Raw genomic sequence first — 25496 nt, 5'->3', positions numbered from 1 at the left:
GTGATGAGATAACAGCTTGGAGGCTGAGAAACACGCATGCTCGACGGGTTCTTCGGTGGGGGTCGATTCTATACTTGTTTGCTGGTGTACCATGGTAAAGGTGGATTGCAGTGCAGTAAAGCATGGTAAAACCACAGTGAAAACGCAGGAAAGCTCCGCTCGCACAGGAACAAAGCTGCTGCCCATTTTTTTGGGAAAATGAACCCAAGAGCAGGGGACAGGTATACCAGATGGACACAAGCAGGGGAAAGCAGGCGAAACAGAAATCCAGAGTCTGTGGTCAGAAACTGGCTGTGGTCAAAGCTGGTACGGACACTGTAGCGAAGCACAAACAGTCTGTACAGCAAGCCGGGGTCTAAGCTGAGATACCAGTGTAGAGAGAAACCAGAGCAGGGGGTGATCCAAAAGACATGGTAGAAAACGAAACGCTGTCAGGAATCCGAGGAAGTACAAGACAGGAGATGGGGGAATTATAAAATTGAGGGGCTTCGAGCGACACTCGTAGAGCAGACTCAGTCATAGAGGTCACCTCTGTACCCCTTTCCCAGCAAACCTTAGACCTTCTGCACCACCTGGTGCGGCTGTTGATGCAAATCGCCCTGCAGGTGATGCAGGTTTCCTGGTGGACTGCACTTCCCATGGTAACCGGTACAGTGTGACAGGCTCGTAGAGGGGTGGCTGGTTACTGTGGCAAATGCCAGCTGACCCTGCAGCGCTCCAACCCCCTCCACCCCACCCCACTTCCACAGTGGGAGCAAGCCTGACAAGTGACAAGGACTGGACAGCACTGCACACACATGAACACCAAGCAGCAGCCATGTCACCCTGCAATTTACATCTGGCAAACTTCTGAAGCTCATCAGGAGTGAGCCTGGCAAGTACCTGGAGGGGAGACTCCTGGGAAAAACCAAGGTTGCTGCTGGAAGAGGTGTTAGTGGGACCAGTAGGGGGCGCTCACCCTGTGGTCTATGTGGGTCCTAATGCCCCATTATAGAGATGGAGACACTAAACCGAGGTGCTGACTCTCTGTGGTCATTAAAAACCCCTGGGCGTTTCTCGAAAAAAGTAGCCCCGGATACCCCGGTGTCCTGGCCAAATTCCCCCCTGGCCTTTACCCATCATGGCCTCCTAATAACCCCCCTCTCTGAACTGGCTCCATCACTCTGCTCTCCTCCCCACTGAGAGCGCGATTCTGTCAAGCTATGAAATGTCGCTCTTCCGAGTGGCGAAACTCAAGTTTTACCGCCTGCCTCCCCGAGAACTGAACAAGCACACGGCGCACAAAAAGCAGCTGCAGCCCGTCCGAAATTTGGGATTGGGGAATTGGGAAAGGGAGGGGGAGAAACCCGCAATCTCGATTCCCGGTGACGACCTCCTCCCGGACGCACGCGACGCCACGCTGATGGCTTCCTGCTGGCCAGTCGGCGGCCTGAAGGAGGCTCTGTTGTGCCGAGGGTCAGCCCCGACCCCCTGGGCCCGTCACTAATGGGGGCACCCCCCCCCCTCCTGCAGTCAGTAATTGGCCCAGCCTGGCCAGCGCCACTCCCACCCTGGCAGCAGCTAGCCCTCACGCTAAAGTTGCTCAGCAGCGTTTGATACCCACCGTCATAGACGCACTGTTTGAGCGCAGCGCTGAAGGTGAAGGGCTGAGTGCAGATGCAGTGATAGGAACCAGGCGTATTGATACACACTCCATTCTTACAATAGGATGGGTCCTGACATTCATTCACATCTGCAAGGGATCACCACAGACATGGGGGTTACACAAGGCAAAAACAATCCTGGTACATCGCACAGGTATCTCTCTCTCTCTCTCTCTCCCCACTGTCTCGCCCCAACAAGCGGCATGGACAGGCAAAAGCAGGACCGCCTCGCCTGGGTCGAGCCCCCCCCGGCCATGGGGGACGTGGAAGAGGGGTGGGGGGGTAGCAAAAGAGGCATGTGTTTCGCCCCCCAGGGCGAAATCAAAGGAGGGGTTTGAAACACAACCCTTCCTCGCGCCACACAGGCATGTGCGCGCACAACACTCGAGCACAGACTCCCTGATCGGCTGGCTAGTTAGGCAACTGATCGCGCTGATGACTGCAGGCAGTGCAGGGCGGAAAGACGGGGCGGTCTCGTTGGGTGGAGGCAGTTTGGGGGAGCTGATGCTGAGACTCGAAGTGACGTCATAAAAAGGACAGAGAAACCAACAGGCTCTTTGATTTCTGGGGGTTTGATGGATGCAGATGCAGATGGATGCAGCATGACCACATACTGTATAACACCTGATACACACCTAGTCTCCTAGACTCCTAGACTGCTCACATGTCACAATCTGTGCGTTTTGAGTTACTCAAAACCTGTGCTTTTCTGCGCAACGATTTTGCACTCTGCAGGGTTGAAGTCCAAACTCAAGAGATAGATCACTTTATTGGCCATATACAATGTCTTGCATTAGGAATGTGTCTTTTCACAGACCCCAACTTGCTCTCCATAAGACACACAGACAGGGAGAGAGAAGCTGGGGGTCAGAGCACAGGGTCAGCCATTTATACGGCGCCCCTGGAGCAGTTGGGGTGAAGGGCCTTGCTCCTTGCTCAATGGAGTAGGATTCCTCTGCCGGCCGCGGGATCTGAACTGGCAACCTTCCAGCCACAGGCGCAGATCCTGAGCCACAGTGCCATCGCTCCGCCCGAACTGGTGTCAGGTTTCAAAAAACAGCACTATAAAGCCTTTTCCTTATCTTCTGTGATAGACACAGTGTCAGGGGACCTCTGTCTATCTGATTTTCAAGGATACCTTCTATCGAGAGTCTCCTAGCCTACTTAGAACTGACAGATAAAGATGTGTATATGCTGACAATCTCTCTCAAGACAGACGAGAGATATCTTGGTAAACTGATCATTGTGTTGTGACAGTTCTGCGGCTTTCCCATCATCATTTCCTGGGGGCCAGTACTATAGTAAGCAAGTGAAAACAGAGTAGAGACCCCCTAGAGTCCACAGCAAGAGTATGGTAAAATTGTGGTAAAAGCGCAACATTTGCCAGTGTAAAGATCAATAAGAGGTATCCGGTTTGCATCCTGCAATACAAATAGTGGCCAAAACACATACTGGAACACATTTAACAAATTTTAATGACCATCAACAAATATGCATTTTTAAAACGCATATCATTATATCTCAGATATCTGTCATTATATTTCAATGTATACTGACGTTACTCCCGCAACGTCAAAAGACGGATTTTAGATTGCATTCAGATTTCCAGTATCTGGGCACTGTGCAGGATGCACGTTCTACCAATGAAGTGCATTTTCAGCATTGCAATGTTTTTTCACGTGTGCATTCGATGTTTTTATCTCGGTCATTCCATCCGTATGGCAGCAGGTAATGTACTGTAGTTTCCATATGTGTGAACTATGGAAGGAAGGAAGACTGAGGAATGTGTGATCCCTGCTCTTGATGTGCAAACCTGTTTCTCTCAACACTACAGACAACATTCGGAATTTGCCTTGTGGTTGGGACACGGCTGAGCTGTGTGCGTCAGTCACACTTACCTGTAACGTTCGGGAGACAGTTATCATCTCATCCTTCTGCTCTGACTGAACTGCCCCAGCTTAGATCTCCCCCCCCCTCCCTGGCCCTCCCTCGTTAATCGCCCATCATGGATTATTCAAGCGCAGGGGTCGTACCAATATTCATATTTTCAAAGAACCCCTTTCGCCTCTTTCAATCAGACAGGGATCGCTTGAAATTGAACGGAACCTGCCAAAACCAGGGACGGTGCAATTCGAGGTCTCCTGTCCCTCTTGTTTTCATCTTGCTGTTAATACCTATTGGCTGACGGGTGACCTCCCTCTGTCAGCCCGACTGAGGAGATCCCCTGCTCGTCTGACGCCCCGAATCTTTTGCAGGATCGCAACGATCGATTTCTGCCTGGCTCGTCACGGGGCCAGGCAGGAAGAACAAGGGCACAAGTCGGAAACAACAGTGGGAGTGGGAGTGGGAGTCTGGAACACGCACCAGGCCAAGTCACTAAAACGAACACCCTGGCCCCCTCTTATTTGTAGCTTTTTTATGCTCTTATCACAGCCTTGCTGAAACCAATTAAAAAATATACCAGAGTAACAGTACATGGCCAGAAACACATTCAAAAAGGTGTCTACCCATTATGTGAAATCTGCTTATTCCTGGTAAGAGTCGCAGTGACTCAACGCCTATCCCTTGACGGGCCATCGGTTCTTAAAGGGTATGCACACACCCCCAAGCACATTAGGACATTTTAAAGACCCAGACATGCCATTGGAAGACGAGCCAACAACGGAACACCAAAAAAAAAGAACATGCAAACTCCACACGGAAGATGCCCCAGTCCGGAACGGAATGAACCCGGGACCGACGAGCTGCGAGGTGCTCACTGCTGTGCGTATTTAAATATCAGTGAACATATTTAACAATTAGAAGTTTCTACAGTTCCTTAATTCCCTAATTTGGGCCTCTTTTGTTCTTAAAAAAAGAAAAACCACAGTAAGTGCCTCACACTTGCTTATCATTGTATGTTATATGCAATGTCTACGCTATAAGGGGCTGACTGGTGTAACATGCACCTACAGTAGTTTAAGGGATTAATTTACCCCTGTTTGCCCTCTGATCTGGGGCTCTGGGTGAGCTCTGCTACTAAACCAGGAGCCGCGATCAGTGAAAAACCACGTTCAGGAAAGGCACAGATTTCAGATCATCAGCGCTTGGTTCGTCCCGAAACAGACCCAGGAAATGACCCAGACAGCTGGAAATGTCTTTAGGATGCTTCACAACATTTGGAAGTCACCCCAATATAGTACTCGCACCCTGCTGAAGCTATCCCAGAGCTGTGTCTAACCCTAACTCTTCTGTATGGCTTAGAACGCTAGAGCATGGTGAAAGGAGATCTGAATCAGCTACCAACATTTCATCCCAAAGGTTTGCGAAGGATCCTACGCCTCTTCCGGAAGAACGGCTAGCCCCCCCCATGCCATCAAGAGAGGACGGCCACCGTCGGGAAGAGAAGACGGGGGAGACGGATCGCAAGAAGGGAGAACTCCATCACTAAGACTGCCCTGCGCTGGACCCCTGAAGGGGGAAGACGCCAGCGAGGAAGACCCCGAACCACCTGGCGGAGATCTGTGGAAGGAGAACCTGCAGGCCGTGAGCCATAGCTGGGATACCATAGAAAAACTGGCTAAAGACCGACGGATCTTTGCTGCTGCTCTACAAGCCAGCAGGCGTAATAGAATAAGATCCCAGGGAGACTGGAGATGAAGGCCAAGGGAGGAGGAGGAGGTCCCGTCTTGCGGCGGTTTTCAACAGGTCCCTTTCCATTTTAAGCAACACCCGCCGGCTTAAAATCGCGCTGAAGGGGTCGGGGTGGGGTCGGGGTTGGGGGGCAGTCCTTCGAATATGAAGATGGGTACGCCCTTACTCACCACCCTGCTCCTCGGGGGGGATGCAGCTGTTGCGGTCGGTGGCCAGGGTCCAGGGCAGGGAGCAGATGCAGTAGTAGGACCCCAGGGTGTTCAGGCAACGCCCGTTCTTGCAGTTGGCCGGGTCCTGGCATTCTTGCACATCTGCAACGGCACCCTGCCGTGTTAGGCGGGGGTGGGGGGGGGGATCGCCTCCAGACAACAGCACACAACACAGAACGGGGCTTCCCAAACTCACTTCCCAAAGTGTGTCCAGCGATGGACTGATGTCCCGTCCAGGGGGTGTGTGTGTGTCTAGTGATGGACTGGTGTATCATCCAGGGTGTGTGTGTGTCCTGTGATGGGACTGCTGTCCTGTCCATGGGATGTGAGTGCGTGTGTATCCTGTGATGGGACTGCTATCCCGTCCAGGGTTCGTGTGTGTGTCCTGTGATGGGACTGGCATGTCCAGGGTGTGTGTGAGTGTCCGGTGATGGACTGCTGTCCCGTCCAGGGGGTGTGTGTGTGTGCGCGTGTCTGGTGATGGACTGCTGTCCTGTCCAGGGGGTGTGTAGGTGTGTTTGCGTGTCCAGTGATGGACTGCTGTCCCGTCTAGGGTGTGTGTGTGTGTGCGCGTGTCTGGTGATGAATTGCTGTCCCGTCCAGGGGGTGTGTGGGTGTGTGTGCGTGTGTCCGGTGATGGACTGCTGTCCCGTCCAAGGGGTGTGTGGGCGTGTGTGCGTGTCCAGTGATGGACTGCTGTCCCGTCCAGGGTGTGTGTGTGTGTGTGTTTGCGTATCCGGTGATGGACTGCTGTCCCGTCCAGGGGGTGTGTGGGTGTGTGTGTGCGTGTCCAGTAATGGGCTGCTGTCACGTCCAGGGGGTGTGTGGGTGTGTGTGCGTGTCCAGTGATGGACTGCTGTCCCATCCAGGGGGTGTGTGGGTGTGTGTGCGTGTCCTGTGATGGGACTGGCATGTCCAGGGTGTGTGTGTGTCCTGTGATGGGACTGGCATGTCCAAGGTGTGTGTGCGTGTCCTGTGATGGACTGGCGTCCCGTCCAGGGGGTGGTCTTACTTTGTGCCCTGTGCTTCTGGGACAGCCTCTGAGGTGCTGTGGCCCTGACGAGGAATAAGCATCTTTCTGACACTTTCTAAATCTCGAAGAGCCGCGCCGCGCTGCTGCAGTGTACCGGCCAGGACCGGTCTGATGCCCTTCAGAACAGGACTTCACCCCTTGCCACGTACCTACGACCGCGGGCATCACACACTTCTTCTTGGACGAGTCGGAGGCCCAGGGGGGGGTGCAGGTGCAGAAGAAGGAGCCCCTAGTGTTGACGCAGGCCCCGTTGGCACACAGCGACTCGTCGTGGCACTCGTCCACGTCTGGTGGCACAGAACAGCGCCCGATTAGGGCAAGCTCCCCCTCTTCATCGCGGCACCGCAGCAGGGAAGACCCAACTCTCGTCGACTGGGGGTAGGCCTGCATCTCAGGCTACCCGTGACCCCCAGCTTAGTAAACGATGGTAGGCTTTTAAGTAACGTTTGAGAGGAGTTTTTTTCCGCTAGCCTAACCTTGCTCATATACAGCACATAGGTGTTCAAAAAGAGATCTTCGACACAGCTTTTAATCATACAAACAAAAAATGACATGGCCAAACGTTTTGCCATTTCAAAAGCCATTTAGCTGGGCGGAGTGGTTGGCATGGCGACCTTGCGGACTGGGGTGCTGTCTGGGTGGAGTTTGCATGTTCTTCCTCAGTTTGCATGAGTTTCCTCCTATAGTGCAAAGACATCCTGGCTGGGGGGTTAAGCGGCTTTGGGAAAATTGGTCCTGGTCTGAGTGTGTGTCTGTGTGCGTCCTGTGACGGACTGGCATCCTATCCAGGGTGTACCCTGTCTTGTGCCTGTCGCCTGCTGGGATAGACTCTGGCTCCCCAGTGACCCTGAATTGGATAGAGCCGTTAGCAGATGGAAGAATGGCCGGAAAAGCCCTTTAATTTGCGAGAGCCCCCAGCACAGTGCCAGCTGTACCTGTTCATTTACACAACGAAGGCAGAAGAGAGAAAAAAAATCTTGGTGCTTCGTCTCCTGCATGATCGCCCCAGACGCTCAAACAACAAGACAAGAAGAAAGGCTTGTTATCCGTCTCTGCGACTGGACTTGTCAACGCTCTCCCCTGCTTTTCCAGTTACAAACTGCATTGCCTTCGAGGAATGCCCGGAAGGCAAAGAAAAAAGACAAATAAAAGCTATTTTCCTTTTCGAGATCAAAAGTTCACATAATTAACCGTTCGCCTAGTTAACTAGTTAACGATTTGGCTGTTGTGACCTGTGCGGTAGTGAGTTGTTCATTTTTCTGAGGATGTCATCCAGCCGTTTCTTGAAAGACGTTCAGCTTCAACCACATGGCTGAGCACCATGTTCCACACTCCCACCACCCTCTGTGTAAAGAAGAGCGCTTCCTGTCCTGACTGGAGGATCTCTTCCAGCTGTTTCTTGAAACAAGCCAGGGTATCGGCTTCAATCACATGGCTGGGTAGCTTGTTCCACACCCCCACCTCCCTCTTTGTAAAGAAGGGCCTTCTGTCCTGACTGGAGGATCTCACCCAGCTGGGTCTTGACAGCAGCCAGGGTAGAGGCTTGTTACAGGGCTGGGCAGCTTGTCCCACACTCCCACCGCCCTCTGTGTAAAGAAGGGCCCCCTGTTTTCACTTTTAAATGCGTTCCCACACAGCTTCCACTTGTGCTCTCTGGTTCGGGTTTCACTCTTCAGTCGCTGACTGGAAATCAGCTGCGCTACGGAAAGTTGGGGATACCTCAGCCCAGCTCTGGGGATGCTCAGGCAGACAGGAGCCTGTGCTTGGGAGCAGGCAGTCAGAGTTGGATAAACCAGCAACCAACAAGCTCAGGATGATGGGATGATACTCTTACTGGCTGAGCTGATCAGCTGCCACTGAGGTAGACTGTGCAAAACGAGTCTGCCCTTGCCTGAGACTTGCGTGTTTGATTTGATCTGTCCTCTTTTTGATTGCAATCGATGAAGGGAACTCGTCTCCGTCTTAATTCTATCGGAACCATTTAGTGGCTTAAACAGCAAATGTTTCTTCTGCAATGCTCCAGTGATTTACAGGGCAAACTCGATGTCTGCTCCAAAATCTGGAAAAATATTCCTCTTTCTTTAATTTTGTTTTCCCAATTTGGGGTTTTATTCTGGAGGGCTAAGAAAACCGTGCCAGGACACCTGATTTTATAAAGCCTCCCGCAGGATCTGTCTATGAGTCTCAATGTTTGTATCCGAAGGAGGAGACGAGGACAAGCCCTGGGAAAAAAAACTGCGGCACTCCACACGTGCTACAACTTGCCAAACTGACTTTCGACGAAAGAAAACGGAATGTTGTTAGTTGTTTTTCTTTTCTCATTTCTGTTTTGGCTGTTTCTTTCTAGTGTGTGTAGTGAGACAAACAAAAAAGCAATCGGATGGTTCAGACCTGGTGCCCAAGGAGTTCCCTTGAATTCAAGCCCTCAACCGGGCCTCTGCTGTCAGAACTTTCCAAGTTACAGGGGAGCTGCAACGCCATTTTTAAATTTTGAGATTAGAAAAAGTCGGCAGTGATGAGTGCATTTCAAACTACGGTGAAAGTAAATTGTGCACAGTAACTTGTAAAACCTCCTGTTTTCATCATTTCCAGGTCAGCGCCATGTTTCTGCGATTCAGAACGAGGCAGCAGGACTTCCGGTGAGATGAAGCGGCCCTGTGACCCTGTAAACAAGCAGGCTTGTGAATCCAGCTCTTCTAATCCAGTAGAAATACTGCTCTCCTTTTCCAGACGGTTTCACTGACAAATACTGCTCACCGGTTAACTCTGCCTGCAGATCACGCTGGAACATTTCTGCAGTGAAATGTCTGCTGCTCAACCTGTACTTATTCCCTCGTACATCTCGGTACATTAGTCATCACAGGGACTAGTGAGCAGGAAGGGCTGCTTCAAGTCGCAACTCTCATGAAATCTCGACAACATGGCAACCTTACAGTACTTTCACAAAGTTCATGATTGTAGACTTAATTTGGAATTTGTCTTTTTTTCTAAAATGTCAATGAATTGATTGCGTTACGAGATTTGGTAAACTGGTGTGAGACGTTAGGACTGCAGCTCCCCTTATATGATCAGTAAGACGTATAAAGGTGGAAACTGCCTCTAGACTGCGGAGAGTGGGTGACGTTTGAAACAGTTTTCTCTCTCTCGAGCCTCTTTGAGGTAAAGGCACTGTTTGGTACCATGTTGAGAAACCGCTGGTCGGGGCCAGGGACGAGAGGGAGAGTTCAAACGGATTGTGGCATGAAAGTGGCCCTTCCTGCTCACTAGTCACTGTAAGCAAATGAGAAACATGGTCTCCTAACAATGTTAATTATTATGAGTGTGTTTTAGTCAGTCGGCAGGTTGCTCTTTTATTCCAATGCTTAAAAGTACCTAAAAAACGTGTTGCCTTGTACGCGCCGGTTTGATGAAAATATTTTACTGCTAATATCGTAGTGAAATTCGCTTGGTCTAAAGAATGTTTACAGTGTTAATAGGGCTGTTTTTGCATCAATGACAGCAATATGGCATTATGCATACTGTGAAACTTTGTCTCTTTTTGGATGTAAACTGGAGCTTGTACACCTGCCCGTGTACTTGGTAGTTTCATTGTGGTCTGACATGCATTCATCATTGCTGAAGCATCATAACCCCGAAATGTAAAAATAGCTTTGCAGTTCCCTTTTAAGATGACCTCTATGCGCCCTCTTGTGGCTTTGGGTAGAACTACCAGCTACATCTCACCTACCTCTGACTAAAGCTCAGACAGACACCACAATAGAGAGAACTGAATTACCAATGCACTCCAGCAGGTTACTGTCGTAGTAGAAGCCTTGCTGACAGTAACACTCATACCCAGGCTGTGTATTCACACAGTGGCCTTCTTTACAGATCTCTTCCTTGAACAGCACACACTCATCGATATCTGCCAAGACACAGAGAGAAACCAAAACACCCAGCAGGAATGAGACAAAGCATTCATGTGAGAAGAGAGAGCCTGAAACTGCACCTACTGTGTGCCAACAGATGCCCATGCCCTCAGGAGAGCTTACTCCCCTGAAGTGCTCAGTTTGGCAAAAACCATTAAGATATGTTTAATAATAATATTAATCGACTCAAAGCTCTTTACAGGTAATAGGGATCCCCTCCACCACCAGCAGTGTGTACCCCCACATGGATGATGCGCCAGAACGCTCCCCACACCCCAGCTCTCAGTGGGGAGGAGAGCAGAGTGATGGAGCCAGTTCAGAGAGGGGGGTTATTAGGAGGCCATGATGGGTAAAGGCCAGGGGGAAATTTGGCCAGGACGCCGGGGTAACACCCCTACTCTTTTCAAGAAACGCCCTGGGATTTTTAATGATCACAGAGAGTCAGGACCTCGGTTTGACGTCTCATCCGAAGGACGGCGCCTGTTTACAGTCTAGTGTTCCCGTCACTATACTGGGGCATTAGGACCCACACAGACCACAGGGTGGTCCCACTAACACCTCTTCCAGCAGCACCTTTATCTTTCCCAGGAGGTTTCCCAGTAAGGTACAGGCCAGGCTCACAGCTGCTTTTGTTTGAATACAATTAGACTTTGCATTTTCCACCACAATGCTGGAGAAGGGTAGCTGTTGTTGTTGACAAGCAGTTTATTGAAGCACTTATGCGGAGAAATTAAATCTGCAGGATCTCTATAGTGCACTCCAACAATCAACATGTCGGGCACATTAATTACATTAAGTAATATATTTTGTGCTGTCTAAGACAAAACAAACAAAACAGCTTGTATTGGAGGGGGAAGTTCAGCTGTATAACAGAAATAGGGGTGTGTATGTATCTCTTGTTTTAGCGAGAACCTACCTCTGTGCGCTGGCAGCCCATACTCTGTGATGCTCTCCTCGATGTAGAAGCCTCTTCCAATCGGACACAGGGAGTGGAACTCCGCTGCAGAAAACAAGCATCAGAAAGGAGCTTCAGGGAAAGAACACGACGGTGTCACAGTTTAAAGCACTGCTGCCTCGCAGCGCTTGGGCCCTGGGTTCAGATGTGGACCTGGGGTGCTTGTCTGGGTGGAGTTTGCATGTTCCCCCTGTGATCATGTGGGTTTCCTCCCACAGCCCAGAGACATGCTAGTAGGTTAACTGGCTTCTGGGCAAACTGGCCCTGGTATGAGTGCATGTATGGGTGAGTGTGTGCCCTGCGATGGACTGGCATCTTGTCCAGGGTGTACCCTGCCTTGTGCCTGTTTCTTGCTGGGATAGGCTCCAGCTCCCCTGTGACCCTGAACTGGAAGATGCCATTTGAAAATGGATGGAAAGCTCATTAGGGCTCACACTGCTGGTCCAGATGCACACCATTTTTTACACACCTTTCCATAAGGGAATTATTATTTCACCCTTCTATAATATTATTTTCCATGATGACTGAAACAAAGACCTTAAACCGTTCTCTTATGTTAAGAAAGCAGGCACCACAGCGACTTTCTCGGAAACTAGATGCTGGCATTTATATTCTCCAGGTCCGTATGTTCTTCTGCCTTGTCCTGGGCTAGTGCCTGTCCTCGTTCTATTCATGGGAACACTGAGGGTATGCCTGTTCATGCAAGCAGGTCTCAACGTCTGCAAAATGAATGATTTGGTCTCTCCACTGGGGGGGGGGTTGGCTGGAATCAGAGCAGCACTGGATAAAAATGAGACAAGGGTTGCTCATTTCAACTTCCAAATGATCTTGCACAGAAGATATGGATCTGAGACGAATCTGTAGTAGTTAGCGAGTGAGCCTCTCCCTGCCCCCTGCCCAAGTTCCCACTACCCAGCACCAGCAGCTCAGCCTGCACTGGAATGGACGCTCCAGGTTCTGTGTCAGCAGTGTGGGGAATGACAGTTTTATTGCCCACTTCATTACAGTGGGGCATGCTGATCACAGAGCAGAGAGAGAGAGGGATTCACGTTGATTATTGTAGCTGATTACTACACATTTGTGAATGCTGTTGCTTGTTTTAGTTGATCAGTATTATTTTACTTAACTTAAAGCCAATGCATTAGTGTTTTGTTATATAAGAGCTTTACTTATGTCTTTTAAACTGAGTACTATACTATAAACTGCAGTAGATTATGTGGTGGTATAAATGACTTAGACTTGGTTGTATGTGAATCTGGCAACCGGCGATGGTTCTCTGCACCAAACCTTCGCGAATGTCTAGACCCTGCTATGCCGTTCTTTTTCATGTGACTGGGGTGACTGATCCTGCTCAATGATGAACAGAAGTTTAAATAGAAAGAATCACGACTAGATCTAATTTAGCAAAGTTAGAAAGCTTTGATACTGCCTAGCTTCAGAACCAATTTAATTAGGCCTCATTCCTTAGTATCAGTCTCTTATTTTTTTGCACGTTATTGGTGGAAATAAAGCTGCACTGACGTTTGAACTGATAAGACTGAATTTAATATATTTTCCCATTCATTTTAAAGGCTTGTTGCAAAACTGGACACACACACAGAAGTGGGCTGAGTTAAGGGTGGGGGGAGTAGACAGTCGTACCGGAATTGTGGACGGGACAGGGGTAGATCTCGCACCTGTCCCCCCAGCCCACCCCGACGGTGCAGCAGCATTCCTGCTTGGTGATGTTGACGGCCAGGACACTGTCGCAGAACACTGTGTCGTCCAGGTTCAGATAGCACTCCTTCTTGTCGTCGTCGTCCGTCTCGATCTCTGCAGAAGAAAACAGGAGCTTGTCATGCTGGCACCCCCCCCCCCCCCATGGATCACCACTGAGCCCCCCAGCTAGCATTGCCACAGCATCCAGAGGAGTTTCTACTGGTTGCCGGAGTTACCTGATCTGACAGGAAGCCTGTTCCACCTGTGAACCATTTACGACCCAACCCATCTCAGGTGGAGCAGGCTTCCTGTCGGATCAAGTAACCCTGGTAACCAGTACCACCCAGTGCTCTGGGCACTGTTATAGAATTTTGCTCTGAACCACAGCTGAGTTCCCAAGCTTTGTGTTCCCTGCCCTATGCTACTCTTTGGCTTCCTAGCCCACCTTTGTCTCAATCTCGCCATTGGATTCCACTTGTGCTTCGCTCTCAAGTCTACTTGGATTTCATTTTTGCTTTGCTAGACCACAACTCTGGACTGTTTGCCTGCTCATATCCACTGCACTGCATCCTCGAACCGCTGCTTTTCCCCCCATATAAGCAGCGGCCATTACAAAGCTTGCTAGCTTCCTTCACTCGTGACCTTTCTTGTATAAAAACATGTTCTCCAGCTGCCCATGGTCTGAGCAGTCCTTGTTTCCTCTTGCAATTCTGTGCACTTGAAGCAAAGGTCTTGGTTTCAGAAGAAGATTTGTTTCAGGGAGTCTTTAGCACTGGATCTGGTGAGGATCCTTTTAGCGGGGTGTAGCAAGGGGCCTGTTTATTCCACCCCAAGCCACAAGAATCTTCTCAATTCTCTGAATCTGTGGTTCCTCTCTTAGCGAGCAGTGGTATGGAAACAACATCACCAACAACCTGCCAGCTCATGTTTCCTGTTAGTGGGTGGAAAATCCAACACTTGATTTCCCAGCTAATCGCTTTGAAACACACAGATCCAATGCATGATGAATTCCCAGCTAATCACATTTAAAGATATGGATCGATTCAAATGCTGATCAGTTACAGAGGTGATTTTAGAGAGCTGCGATAAAAAAAATCTGCAAACACTTCTTCTCACAAGGACCAGACCAGGGTTTTGAGCTTACTGCTTTCTTAAAGGTGTAATGAAATCTGTAGTTGGATGCTGGGATCAGGGGATTTTAAAAAGCAGGGACACCTGAGTGTGGCTCAGCTGATGAAAGGCAGATCAGAGGATGCAGGCATTTCTCGGGTGGTTTAGATCTTGACAGCATCATTGCAACTGGGATTCTCCCCAGAAACCGGGTTACACCACAGGGAGAGCATCGTTGGGGCTGAGCCTTCTCCATAGGGAAGCAGCTCCTGTTGCTTGCAAGGTAAGTGTTAGCTTGCAGTGAAGACAGCTCCTCAATTCAGTGCTTCGCTCTACCGGATTTGAAGGCTGATGGTGGCCTGTTTGTTGAAGGACATCAAGAGGAGGTCTTTATCATTCTTTTGGAATTCCAATCCATGACTGTTAGGATCTAGGTATAACAGATCCTCGTGTCATGTAGCCCGCTTGTGAAGGATTCACACACATTAAACCCATCTTCTCTCAGATATTTATATGGGAGGTACTTACTGAGTTTCGGACCAACCTGATATCTTACCCTTCCTGCCCGAGTTAGGTCCTCAACCTTCGCTGTTCCACTTTCCCTGTTACATCTTGATTAAATAGATTTTTAAATCACTGGCAGATCCTGTTTGGCCAGAGGACAAGACTTGAACTTCGGTCATCTGGCAGTCAGAAACGGCAACCTTCAGTTTTAATTTTCCTCTTTACTTGAACAATCTCCGTAAATGCCCCTTGTTGTGCCTAACCCGAGATATCACTGTTCTATCTCCCTGGGTGTGGCCACTCTCCTTCTAGTTTTGTTCTCCTGTATGACGAGAAAAATCAGCTCCCTTAAGGTGCTACTGAATCCTCTCATTTCCATGTGCGGAATGCGCCCCGAGACTCTTCTTTGATTCTCAAGAGTTGACACGTTGCCCCAGCTGTATGAGCCCAGCTCATCACTGCACTCCTTCGTGTCACATCAGGAATGCCCGACAAAGCTGATAACTGTCGGTTACACCTCTCGGCGACATTCGTATTTTTGATGACCCAGCCACTCTGCCATGCCTTATGGGATGGGTAGCACCGAGTGATGATGTCATGTGTTTCAGTGGGTCACTGTTTTACCAAATCGCCATGAAGGCCCTGGCTGACTAACGTTCCTCCTACCCCTTTGGCAGAATGCCTACTGCTCAGGGAATCCCAGCTACGGTAGACTCAAGACCCAGGTTTGATTCAGCGCTGTCTGGGCCTAAGGACTCATGGTGTGTTCCGAGTGAATACATTTACTGGTTGAGTCCTGGCTGCAAAATAAAGAAACAAAAGCCGAAGAAACAGCGGGGAAGGTGGCAGGTCTTTTTTCGCGGACCACAGATGTAATCTACCTTCACAGCTGTGCTTGTCCTCTGAGCTGATGAAGCCCTCATGGCACAGGCAGATATAGTTGCCCTCCACATTCTGGCACAGCCCGTTCGGCTGGCAAAGACTCCTGTCGTGGGCGCACTCGTCGATGTCTACGAGGGGACAGAAATAACATGAAGGCAAGGCTGCCAAGATTTCACCTTTACTATGACCAAGAATATATATATATAAAAAAAACAGTTTTCCTCAAAGCTGATGCAGACCTTACAATCTGATAATACTTTGTTATCTGATTTCTCAGGAATTTGTCTGGCATCAAAGCAGTTATGTTTTACCTGCCCAAAAACTTGCAAAACGTGACAACTGTACAGGTATGCATTACATTACATAACTCACATCTACTCAGTTCATAGCACTCCTAATGGAATCCACACCACACCAAAACCCTTCAAATGTACTCTCTTAGATTATTCTAAGCCCATATACAGTAATTACACAACACACCATTACTTTTGCATGTAATTCACTGACTGCACTTGCTGATATACTTACTATTATATTATACTATTTATTTTGCAGAGTCTACTTTAAGGGTCTCTGTTTTGAAAGCGTCGGTAGGTATTACTCAGGCAGATGTACGGGCATCAGATGATACTGCACACTCTTACAACATGCTCTATAATGCAAGCAGGGTGAGATCTCTGCTCAAGTGGCTGCCCCACTGTCTTAGAGCCAATCCTCAAGAGTCTGACACCTTGGCTGTTTGTTGAGTGTCTGTGTCTGGGTGTGCCTGGCGATGGACTGGCGTCCTGTCCAGGGTGTACCCTGCCTTGCTGGGATAGACTCCTGCACTGTACTGAATTGGAAGAAGCAGTTAGAAAATGGATAGATGGATGGAACCTCACACTGCAGGTCCAGACACCCTTCCATCGGTGAACTGTCATTTCAGCGTTCTGTAGCGTTACGAGTGAAACAGAGACCAGATAATTTCTCCACACTGCATTTTTTAGCTTTTGTCCAGTTCCTGCCATGCCAGTCTTCAGTTAATGGGCGTCATCACCCGAGGGGTGGAGGTGTAAAATGGGTACCCGAGTTGCCCATGGTAAGAAACGGCGAAGGCTGTCCTGCACTGAGCCACACAAACCAGTCACATGGACATCGACTGGGCAGGTGCCCGAGTATACAGTATGAAGGAGGAGGAGATGGCCGGGGCTCCCCAAAGCTCAATAAAAAAAATCTGCTGATTGTATTCAATCAGATTCTGCAGGCGGGAAGATACGAGAGCACCTGGCTTCACTGCCTTCAGTGGAATCAGTAGGACACCCGCCAGTCCCATTTAATCAGGCTTTCAAAATCAGGCTAATCAAAATGCAGGTATAATTCACAGGATTTAGCACATCACATATTATAAGAAACCGGTGCTCTGGATGTTCATGAATAATAATAATTAATAATTGCTTACACTTATATGGCGCTTTTCTGGACACTCCACTCAAAGTGTCCCCAGGTAATGGGGACTCCCCTCCACCACCACCACCAGTGTGCAGCCCCACCTGGATGATGCAACAGCAGCCATAGTGCGCCAATACTCTGCTCTCTTCTCAGTGGGGAGGAGAGCAGAATGATGGAGCCAGTTCAAAGAGGGGAGTTATTAGGAGGCCATGATGCATAAAGGCCAGGGGGGAAATTTGGCCAGGACACCGGGGTAACACCCCTACTCTTTTCGAGAAACTCCCTGGGATTTTTAATGACCACAGAGAGCCAGGCCCTCAGTTTTATATCTCATCCAAAGGATGGCACCTGTTTACAGTATAGTGTCTCCGTCACTATACTGGGGCATTAGGACCCACACAGACTGCAGGGTGAGCACCCCCTGCTGGCCCCACTAACACCTCTTCCAGCAGCAACCTTAGTTTTTCCCAGGAGGTCTCCCATCCAGCTACTGACCAGGCTCACACCTGCTTAGCTTTAGTGGGTTGCCCGTTGTGAGTTGCAGAGCGATATGGCTGCTGGCTTGAAATGAACATTTGGATTGGGACATGCTCAGAATGAGAGTGGGTAGCAGAGTAGTTGCTGCTTCACACCAGCAAGGTCCTGGTTAGCGCTGGACACTGTGCAAAGCTTGCATGCTCTCCACACAGAACTGTCTCAGATTCCCTGGATACAAGAAAGTCGCAGGAGATCCTCAGATCCATTCGCTTCTATCAAGCAAAAGAAGGCAGAGAGTCTACTTGGCCTCCTCTAGTCTCTAAACATTGTTGTTCGGCCACAGAGCCGTACAGATCATGGACTGGAAACCGGATGCACATGGACCTTATTCCAGAATATATTGGCAACCCATTGAAGCTAAACAGGTGTGAGCCTGGTCAGTACCTGGATGGAGACCTCCTGGGAAAAACTAAGGTTGCTGCTGGAAGAGGTGTTAGTGGGGCCAGCAGGGGGCGCTCACCCTGTGGTCCATGTGGGTCCTAATGCCCCAATATAGTGATGGGGACACTAGACTGTGAACAGGCGCTGTCCTTCGGATGAGACGTAAAACCGAGGTCCTGACTCTCTGTGATCATTAAAAATCCCAGGGCGTTTCTCGAAAAGAGTTGGGGTGTTACCCCAGTGTCCTGGCCAAATTTCCCATTGGGCCTTATCAATCATGGCCTCCTTATAACCCTCTCTGAACTGGCTCCATCACTCTGCTCTCCTCCCCACTAAGAGCTGATGTGTGGGGAGCGTTCTGGCGCATCATCCAGGTGGGGCTGCACACTGCTGGGGGTGGAGGGGACCCCCATTACCTGTAAAGCGCTTTGAGTGGAGTGTCCAGAAAAGCGCTCTATAAGTGTAAGCAATTATTTATTTTTATTATTATTATTATTATTATTATTATTAATGCAGTTAAAGATGTGTACTAGGCTGAATAAAAACTAATTCTGTGCTGAAAGGGAAAGAAAAGAGACAACGTTTCGGCTGTGGAGTCTTCTTCGGGTGTCACATACACCTTTACCTGTTCCTGGACAAAAAGCAGTTGCTACGCTATGGAGGGTTTAGGATATTTCAGAAAGCTGCACAGTGCGACAGGAGTTCAGGAGGCCTCCAGTCATTGGACAAAATTCTGCTACCAGAAAGACGGCCTCTTTTTTCCTGGCTTAAAATCCAGCAAACCAAGCAATTACCCTCCCCCCCCCCAATTAAAGACTAAACTAATTTTATATCAATCCCGAAGTCAGCGCTCTTAGGGGATCAACAGAGGAGACCAGACCAATGCTGATACAGTATTAGCAAAGATAAGAAGAGGAAAACTGGAGAAGGATCAGGACCACAAGAGAGCAGAACTCAACTGACAGACCGTAAGAACGGAACACCAGTTAACCTGAGCACTAAACTCTAGGCTTTAGGCAAGGGACTGTTCTCTTATCAATGTGTAAATACCGATTTCTTATAGATAGATAGGACTTTATTGATCCCGAAGGGAAATTGATGAGGGATCAATAAAGGGAAATAATGGATGATTATTTGTGGGTAGCTTTCGTCTCTCGCTTGTTTGGTGTGTAAAGTTTGGAGTCGGGAAGAGGTTCCCCACTCATTTAGCGTCCATCTGGGGAAGAAATTTAGTATTGAACAGAATCTTTACTTTATAAAGAACGACATCCCCCATTTTCCTATATACAGTATTCGTGCCTCACTACATAAGAGGAACCTGATAACTCACACTTTTATTAATATCTAAACAAAATAGATGTAGATGTTGTGCTTTGGGGTCTGTAAATTATTGCAAGCAAATATTAGTTGTTTTTTCTACATTTGCTGCCTGGTTTCTTACTTTGTCACCTCGCCCTGCCAGAGACAAAAGAAATCATGTGCCGATAAGCCTTCCCGTTTCTTCATTCCTGACCAGAGGGAATGTGCAGTTCTTAACTTTTTAAGGATTTGCTTGACAGGCAAACTTTATCCAGCAGCCCGATTTTAATCTGCTTCTCTCTCTTGTTTTTTGAATCACTACCGCGTGACGCCCTACATTAAATTACTCACACCCCCTAACCCATTACGATACCTTCTGACGGACGACGAGGTTCCAGAAAACAAGAGCAGGAAGGGAAGTTTTATTTGTGCTGGAAAATGGCGGGCTTTCACAGGAAATAATAATAATAACTGCTTACACTTATATAGTGCTTTTCTGGACACTCCACTCAAAGCGCTTTACAGGTAATGGGGACTCCCCTCCACCACCACCAATGTGCAGCCCCACCTGGATGATGCGACGGCAACCATAGTGCGCCAGAACGCTCCCCACACACCAGCTCTCAGTGGGGAGGAGAGCAGAGTGATGGAGCCAGTTCAGAGAGGGGGGTATTAGGAGGCCATGATTGGTAAGGGCCAATGGGAAATTTGGCCAGGATGCCGGGGTAACACCCCTACTCTTTTCGAGAAACGCCCTGGGATTTGTAATGACCACAGAGAGTCAGGACCTCAGTTTTACGTCTCATCCGAAGGACGGCGCCTGTTTACAGTCTAGTGTCCCCGTCACTATCCTGGGGCATTAGGACCCACACAGACCGCAGGGTGAGCGTCCCCTGCTGGCCCCACTAACACCTCTTCCAACAGCAACCTTAGTTTTAACCAGGAGGTCTCTTCATCCAGGCACTGACCAGGCTCCCACCTGCTGAGCTTCAATGGGGTGCCAGTTGTGAGTTGCAGAGCGATATGGCTGCTGGCTTGAAATGAACATTTGGATTGGGACATGCTTTCTCTGCTGCACTACAATCACTGTGTCGGACACTAAGCTCAGGGAGACGGGGCCCATGTGCCAGCTAGTGTCACTGGTGTTTATATCTCCTGACCAATGGCAGGCACCAGCCTACCTTGGCAGAGACGCCCACTGACCAGCTGGAAGCCCTTGGGGCACTCGCACCGGTAGGAGCCCATGGTGTTGATGCAGCGGCCCCTCTGACAGTTCGAGGGTCTCTCACACTCGTTGATGTCTGCATGGGGAGGGGGGGGAAAAGCCAAACCTGTCAATCAATCAATCAAAGTTGATTTATCAAATGCACAAACAATACAGCATGCAGCAGTAGTTGCCGGCGATGAAATGTCTTTTCGGCGCGCTCAAAGGGAGTGGTAAAAATCAGAAAATGAAAGGTTACATAATAATAGATAATAATGCAATAGAAATGGAATAAATAAACTCAAGACAGAGCTCAATATACATAGAGCTGCGATGCGTCCAGGGTGTATGCAATACATTATGTCTAAGTAGTGCAGCAGGCCAAATACAGTGAAAAATGTGTCCATGTAGCCATTACAGGTGATTTGCTGAAGGTGACTGCAGCTCGGCTATTTAGCAGTCTTATTGCCTGGAACTGTTCTGTAATCTGTTAGTCTTTGACTGAATGCTTCGATACTGTTTACCGGACAGTAGGTAATAATAATAATAATTGCTTTCACTTATATAGCGCTTTTCTGGACACTCCACTCAAAGCGCTTTACAGATAATGGGGATCCCCTCCACCCCCAGCAGTGTGCAGCATCCACCTGGATGATGCGAGGGCAGCCATAGTGCACCAGAACGCTCACCACACATCAGCTATCAGTGGGGAGGAGAGCAGAGTAATGTAGCCAAATTCATAGAGGGGGATTATTAGGAGGCCATGATTGGTAAGGGCCAATGGGAAATTTGGTCAGGATGCCAGGGTTACACCCCTACTCTTTTCGAGAAACGCCCTGGGATTTTTAATGACCACAGAGAGTCAGGACCTCAGTTTTACATCTCATCCGAAGGACGGCGCCTGTTTACAGTATAGTGTCCCCTTCACTATACTGGGGCATTAGGACCCACACAGACCACAGGGTGAGCGCCCCCTGCTGGCCCCACTAACACCTCTTCCAGCAGCAACCTTGGTTTTTCCCAGGAGGTCTCCCATCCAGGTACTAGCCAGGCTCACACCTGCTGAGCTCCAGTGGGTTCCAGTTGTGAGTTGCAGGGTGATATGGCTGCTAGGTGTTATACAGTTATTTCACAAGGCCTATAGCAGATGCAAGGACGTGTGTGTGAGAGTAATAAGGAGTCAGACCACAGCACCCCTATTCTAGCAAAGCTATTATTATTATTATTCATAATAATGCTTACACTCTAGTCAGAGCTCTTTCCAGGTCATGGGGATCCCCTCCACCCCCAGCAGTGTACAGCCCCACCTGGATAAGGTGCCAGTCCACTCCCCAAACACCAGCCCTCAGTAGGGAGGAGAGCAGAGTGATGGAGCCAGTTCAGAGATGGGGGTTATTAGGAGGCCATAATGGGTAAAGGTCAGACGGGAAATTTGGTCAGGACACCAGGGTAACACCCCTACTCTTTTCAAGAAACGCCCTGGGATTTTTAATGACCACAGAGAGTCAGGACCTTGGTTTTACATCTCATCTGAAGGACAGCACCTTTTTACAGTCTAGTGCCCCCCATCACTATACTGGGGCATTAGGACCCACACAGATCACAGGGTGAGCACCCCCTGCTGGCACCACTAACACCTCTTCCAGCAGCAGCCTCAGTTTTCCCATGAGTCTCCCCTCCAGGTACTGGCCAGGATCCCACCTGCTGAGCTCCAGTAGGGCTGCCAGCAGTGAGCTGCAGGGTGATATGGCTACTGGCATTTTAAGGCTGTGAAAGGAAAAGGGTCCCATCTACCTCACTGACTTTCTGCTTTTTCAGTCTTCACCCCCGTCTTTAGGATCAGGTCAATTTAATCTGCTGCAGGTCCCCAAACTACCTGCTCTGGGTTCCTCACTGGAACAGCCAGACAAGAAGTTTTCCACTGAGACCTTTAAAGGATCTTAACATCCTTCTCTACCAGCAAGCTGCTCAACTCCCAGTACTATAAACTGTCTGATTTCCCATCTTTTTCCTTCTTAGTCATTTTCAAGCTCCTTGACTTCTCTTTTAGCTTTTTTTTGTAATTTCTGACTGTGTGGTTTTGCGTGATGTTAATGATCCCTGGCCTCAATGGAACACCTTGCGGATGACCGAATCCCATTTGTCTGGAACAGAGGAATTTAATTTCTCCAAGCGGTGCATTTTTCTAGTTGAAGCGGTGCAGTCATCCTATGCAAATTTCATTTGTGCCCAATTTTTTCACGGGGCTAAACATTTTCAATTCAACTCCGAATACTTTATTCATCTCCAGGAGGGGGTAATTTAAGCCGCAGGCATGCAACAATGACTCATTCCACATAAAATAACATTACTAAGAAAATATCAAATAAAAAACAGCCAACAGACCATAGAAAATTTGCAGGTGGTGCTTTTGCCTGTATAGAGTACCCGGTACCATATGGGGTTGGATTCAAACTGGGCCCAATCTTCCCGGTACAAAACTGGCGCCACATCCACGATGCTGACATGCACTGCAGATCTTGAGCGACCCTGGGAGGGACGTCACCCTTAAAATATCATGTCGAGAGGGCTCATCGCACCCCGTTATTAATATACTGTATACTGTTGCGTAGTGTCAAAGAGTATACTGTATACAGGCGTCGTCTTTCAGATGAGACGTAAAACCGAGGTCCTGACTCTCTGTGGTCATTAAAAATCCCAGGGTGTTTCTCGAGAAGAGTAGGGGTGTTACCCCGGTGTCCTGGCCAAATTTCCCCCCTGGCCTTTACCCATCATGGCCTCCTAATAACCCCCCTCTCTGAACTGGCTCCATCACTCTGCTCTCCTCCCCACTGAGAGCTGGGGTGTGGGGAGCGGACTGGCACCTCATCCAGGTGGGGGTACACACTGCTGGGGGTGGAGGGGATCCCCATGACCTGTAAAGCGCTTTGAGTGGAGTGTCCAGAAAAAGCGCTATATAAGTGTAAGCAATTATTATTATTATAATTATTATTATAAAGAGTCAGTTTTGAAGGACACGCCCCAGTGATCTCACAGCTTTGACAGTGACATTCCTGGCAAAGACTTGCAAACCACCCACCCCCCCAAAAAAAAACAAATTCTCCACTTCTTTTCTTTAAAAAACACAAAATAAATGAACCGAAATGGCTAACTGGCCACATCAGAACTAGAAATAATTTTGGAAACAGTATTAAAGTGACATGTTGATACTGGGTGCTATGTAAGGGAAATTAATTCTAATGCTGTCAATGCTACAGCTTCCCGGGGGAAAATACGGCACCATGAAATTGAGGAGATCTGTCTTTTTCTTGGAAAACCTTCTTGATGGGACAGTCTGCATCTTCACCCCCATCTTTCTTTGTACAACTGTCTGGTAGAGGCCAGATGTGCAAAACCTGCACTTGAAACTTGCCAGCAGCCATATCACCCTGCAGCTCCCCACTGGCAGCCCCTCCCTGGCCAGTACCTGGAGGGGAGACTCCTGGGAAAGCTGAGGCTAAAAGCTGTTAGTGGGGCCAGTGTGCCTCAGTATAGTGGTGGGGATACTATACTTTAAAAAGGCACCGATGAGACATAAAACCGAGGTCCTGACTCTCTGTGGTCATTAAAAATCCCAGGGCGTTTCTCAAGAAGAGTAGGGGTGTTACCCCGGTGTCCTGGCCAAATTTCCCCCCTGGCCTTTACACATCATGGCCTCCTAATAACCCCCCTCTCTGAACTGGCTCCATCACTCTGCTCTCCTCCCCACTGAGAGCGTGGGTGTGGGGAGCGTTCTGGTGTACTATGGCTGCCGTTGCATCATCCAGGTGGGGCTGCACACTGGTGGTGGGGGGAGGGGATTCCCATTACCTGTAAAGTGCTTTGAGTGGAGTGTCCAGACAAGCGCTATATAAGTGTAAGCAATTATTATTATTATTGAAATTATTTGATCATGAGATACAGATGTTCTCTAGGTGAGAATTAAACAGAGATTCTGTCGGGAAGCTCAGGGCTGGTGCCACAGCTCGTTAATCAAGCAAGTTCTAAAACAAAGGAAGGAGGCATACTCACACGAATATTTTTATTCCACAAGTGAACATCCCTGGCTAATACAAGCTCTGAGTGTGTGGCTCATTCTTCCTTTTTAATTCTACCTTGCTCCTGGGTGTTGTCCTAACTGTCTTCACAGACATGGTAAGGGTGTAACACTAGTTAAAGTGCGGGATAATATTCTGAGTGCAACAATAATATTGATAGACAAACTTGAACAATTTCGGACAGTGAAATGTTTTAATCTGATGATGCCACGTACGTTGAATACCCCCAATGCATTCCTAGTTTTAATCTGATGATGCATGCGCACGATGGTATCGAAATCTCCAGAGATGTCTGACTTTTATGGGTTTACGGTCAAAGACTGCACAAGACGTGTTAACCAACATAATACACCATTTCGGTTCAGTACAAAATGTTGTTCAGGAAATGTCTACTGTTCTATGTGTGCTATAACTTCTCCATATGACCTCTCCATTGATAATGCATTTAAACAACAGCTTGCATAAAAAAACAGTGTTGGTGAATTCTACATGGTATAACCCACAATTAGCAGTTTTGGTGCCAAACTACCCAAGCACACTGGTAAAGTACCTAAATGCAATGGGCTGATGTCCGGTTATGATCGCTTGGAATGAAGCAAAGACTTTTGGGTGTCGCTTTCACAGGTCTTTTGCCTCTGAAAAAGAAATTTGGGCTCAAACTGCGCTCGTAAAGCGAGGGATGAGAGTGTCTATTGTCGGGATTCGTGGTTTCTTTCTCCCAGGTTATTTAGGCAGAGCTTTGCTGAAACGGGGTGAGAGTGGGACAGGGCAGAGGGAGGCCTACCTTCGCAGTGGCTGCCCTCCTGCGTGGGCTGGTACCCGGGGTAACACTGGCAGTGGAAGGAGCCTTCGGTGTTGATGCAGTGCCCGTTGGCACAGAGCCGGGCATCCTCGCACTCGTCGATGTCTGTAGACAGGGAGCACAGTGGTGGTGGTGGGGGTGGGGGTGGGAGTCACGGGCTGGCACAGACAAGTAGGCCATCACCACGGCAGGAG

General features: G+C 48.9%; 2 protein-coding genes across 5 annotated transcripts in view; one reads left to right on the top strand and one right to left on the bottom strand.

Moving 5' to 3' along the window:
* Window positions 1–25496, top strand: part of LOC148646869 (NLR family CARD domain-containing protein 3-like) — an 823351-nt gene that overhangs the window by 498868 nt on the left and 298987 nt on the right. The gene's annotated exons all lie outside the window — the stretch shown is intronic.
* The window catches only part of LOC148646872 (latent-transforming growth factor beta-binding protein 3-like), a 54324-nt gene that overhangs the window by 17239 nt on the left and 11589 nt on the right, over window positions 1–25496 (bottom strand). Inside the window, exons 7-15 of the mRNA XM_088609383.1 lie at window positions 25285–25407; window positions 20402–20521; window positions 15575–15703; window positions 13023–13193; window positions 11343–11426; window positions 10294–10422; window positions 6668–6805; window positions 5447–5587; window positions 1604–1732 (exon numbers count right to left, since the gene is read on the bottom strand). Coding sequence (XP_088465509.1) covers window positions 1604–1732; window positions 5447–5587; window positions 6668–6805; window positions 10294–10422; window positions 11343–11426; window positions 13023–13193; window positions 15575–15703; window positions 20402–20521; window positions 25285–25407 — 1164 coding nt within the window. The remainder of the gene's footprint in view (window positions 1–1603; window positions 1733–5446; window positions 5588–6667; window positions 6806–10293; window positions 10423–11342; window positions 11427–13022; window positions 13194–15574; window positions 15704–20401; window positions 20522–25284; window positions 25408–25496) is intronic.

The sequence above is a fragment of the Lepisosteus platostomus genome, chromosome 16, assembly GCF_059453375.1.
Source record: "Lepisosteus platostomus isolate fLepPlt1 chromosome 16, fLepPlt1.hap1, whole genome shotgun sequence".
In the NCBI taxonomy this organism is placed as follows: domain Eukaryota; kingdom Metazoa; phylum Chordata; class Actinopteri; order Semionotiformes; family Lepisosteidae; genus Lepisosteus; species Lepisosteus platostomus.
The sequence above is the reverse complement of the archived record's forward strand: the minus strand, read 5'-3'. Positions and strand labels throughout refer to the sequence as shown.